At 35.5% G+C, this 2,751-nt stretch overlaps 1 protein-coding gene across 1 annotated transcript; it reads left to right on the forward strand.

Annotated features, from left to right (window-relative positions):
• Positions 1-1,292: 1,292 nt before the first annotated feature.
• LOC127724915 (uncharacterized) lies at positions 1,293-1,979 on the forward strand. Its single transcript, XM_052231917.1, has one exon. The coding sequence runs from the start codon at positions 1,293-1,295 to the stop codon at positions 1,977-1,979; it is 687 nt and encodes a 228-aa protein (XP_052087877.1).
• Positions 1,980-2,751: the final 772 nt, after the last annotated feature.

The raw sequence follows: 2,751 nt of genomic DNA on the forward strand, positions 1-2,751 counted from the left end.
GGAAAATCCCGCACCCTGAGGTGGGCTTCAGCTGGCCCATAAACAAAAATGTGTACTAGTTCAGTGACCTCACACTAAACTCCGAAACATATAATAGAACTAAAATTAAAAAAAACATACAAGACTTACAAAGACCAGAGGCTTCTGACTGTTTAGGTCCCACTTTGATTTTCCTATGAAAAAATAGAAACGTATCTTTGCGTGTGATGTAGTATCCTGATCCTGTGAGTCATACAATAGTAATGACATTCAAATTTCCACCAATTGTCGTGGTCTAATTTCTTTTTCATATACTTAAGACTGTTGAATTGTCAATTTGTAATTGTCTTGAATATTATTGAATGTATATGTCTTATTGAAAAAAATTTGTAAACGATTTTTAAGGCCAAATATAGAATTAAGATTATTTGATGTTTCCTACCTTATCACCTTATAAGCGGCCTACCTTAAAAATTTTATGACACAAATCGGTTCAATTTTTTTGTTAATAACGTCGTTTTTTTGTCTCAAACATGTAACTTATGTTGTTGGCCAGTAAGAAATAAAATCCCTGTTACCTACCAAACCCTACAAGGCATTGAGTAGGTAACATCAAACAAACAATTTTTAAGAGTTCTAAACACTATCTCTGGATAATAGTGAAGACGAAAGAAAAGAATCTTTTAAAGGGGGCGTACTCACAAGTTCAAAATATATAAGTTATAAAATCCTACTAAAATTTGAATAAAGGAGTCTATATCACATTGATTTTGAGATGAAGATCAGCAATAAAAGCGCAGTTCCTTTGCTTTCTGTGCGTTTTTTTTTTTTGCTGTGCATGAACTGATTTTGTGTCATGGATGGAAACAATTCAAAACGTTATTCAACGCTAAATGTTTCTGGTGTTTTGGTTATCTTCAGGTGTATATAATTTGATGATCATCTGATTGAAAATAAACCATAATATTGTTAGTTACTCAAGGTACACTTTTTGAGCTATGATACTATGAATTCAAGTAAAGATTAAAGACTATTAGCGGCTTTGACCCCATCTCTTTTTTTAACATTTTTAATTTATTAACAGTACAACCAAACATCTAGAGTAAATTCTGCGTTAACACTTCCTTCCGAAACATGATACCCGCGAAGCAGTAAAATTGACCAATTATACATTGACAAATGAACCAATAATCAATTCAATGTACACTACAGTTTATATAATAAAAGTATTCTAGATTCTGAGAAAATGTCATAACTAACTGCTGTCTGTATTTCACTTTCATTTATCATCTTTGTAATATTTTTAGCTAAAAATGAAGCTCGCCATTGCTCTGTTTTTCCTTTTGTCAGCCGTGTGCACGAATGCATATTTACTATGTCATGGTAAAAGTTGTAGATATGGCGTGAATAGTGGCAATCATGGTGGAGGTAAATTTGGATATAGTAGCGCATATAGAGTGCGCAGTGGCAGTAATGGTGGCAATCATGGTAGTGGATATAGCAATCATGGTGTTGATCATGGTGGCAATCATGAAAGTGGATATGGCAATCATGGAAGTGGATATGGCAATCATGGTGTGAATCATGGTGGTAATCAAGATGTTGAGCATGGTGGCAATCATGGTGCTGATCATGGTGGCAATCATGGCAGTGGATATGGCAATCATGATGTTGATCATGGTAGCAATCATGGCAGTGGGTATGGCAATCATGGTAGCATTCATGGTGACAATCATGGTAGTGGATATGGCAATCATGGTGTTGATCATGGTAGCAATCATGGCAGTGGATATGGCAATCATGGTGACAATCATGGTAGTGGATATGGCAATCATGGTGTTGATCATGGTGGCAATCATGGTAGTGGATATGGTAATCATGGTGTGGATCATGGTGGCAATCATCGTGTTGATCATGGTGGCAATCACGGTAGCCTATATAACGTTGGAAATCGTGGAGGATATGGCGTGCATGGTGACGAACCTGTTGTTCATAGTTGAGTGCATGATTGATAGACAGATGCTTATTATTAAAGATATAAAGATCTACTTTTCTCGAAATGGTAAAACGGACATGAATTTAAATCATTATCCACTGTATATTTCTGTAGAAATACTGCAATTAGATATAGCCGGCAGCTGTGTTTTGTTTTTACTATACGCTAAAAAAAATTACATCCACATTGTGTTTTGTTACGTTAAGTTTAAAAGATTCAGTTTTTATCCCCATTCATGTAATCAAACAATCAAGTGTTAAAAGCGCAAAGCGAGATAACAACTCACATGCAACTGTATAATATGCAATTCATTGCAAGAAAGGGAATCATGGATAAAATCTCCCAAAAAACTCTGAAGCCCTAGAAGACGTCATTATTATCTGGACTAGCTTCATATAAATTTGACAAGTATCCCCCTTTTTCTCAAATTCTAGCATTTCAACAAAAAAGTGCAATCAATTGATATCTTTCGGTTGAAACGTAAAATACAAGTTGATGAATGTGTTACTGTATTTACTTTATCGAGTTGCGGCTGTTGTTGTTTGCACTTGTGCAGAAATAATTCTGTAGTCTGAAAAAGAACGTGTTAAAAACTTCGCCAATCTGATCCTTCGGTTATCTCGGAGTTTATCCCCTTTGGGAAAGAACTTTCGGTTTGAAAGGGTTGGTCTTTTCACCGCCGAACACCACCGCACACTGCCGAACACCGCCTAACACCCAAAAAATGAATTAAAACTATGAAAAAACAATAATGTGTGTCAATAAAAGCAGACAAC

The sequence above is a fragment of the Mytilus californianus genome, unplaced genomic scaffold (genome assembly GCF_021869535.1).
Source record: "Mytilus californianus isolate M0D057914Y unplaced genomic scaffold, xbMytCali1.0.p SCAF_14, whole genome shotgun sequence".
Lineage (NCBI taxonomy): Eukaryota > Metazoa > Mollusca > Bivalvia > Mytilida > Mytilidae > Mytilus > Mytilus californianus.

What these genes read in the sequence shown, in the direction of transcription:
- LOC127724915 (XM_052231917.1), top strand. Translation starts at nt 1,293, where the DNA reads ATGAAGCTCGCCATTGCTCTGTTTTTCCTTTTGTCAGCCGTGTGCACG.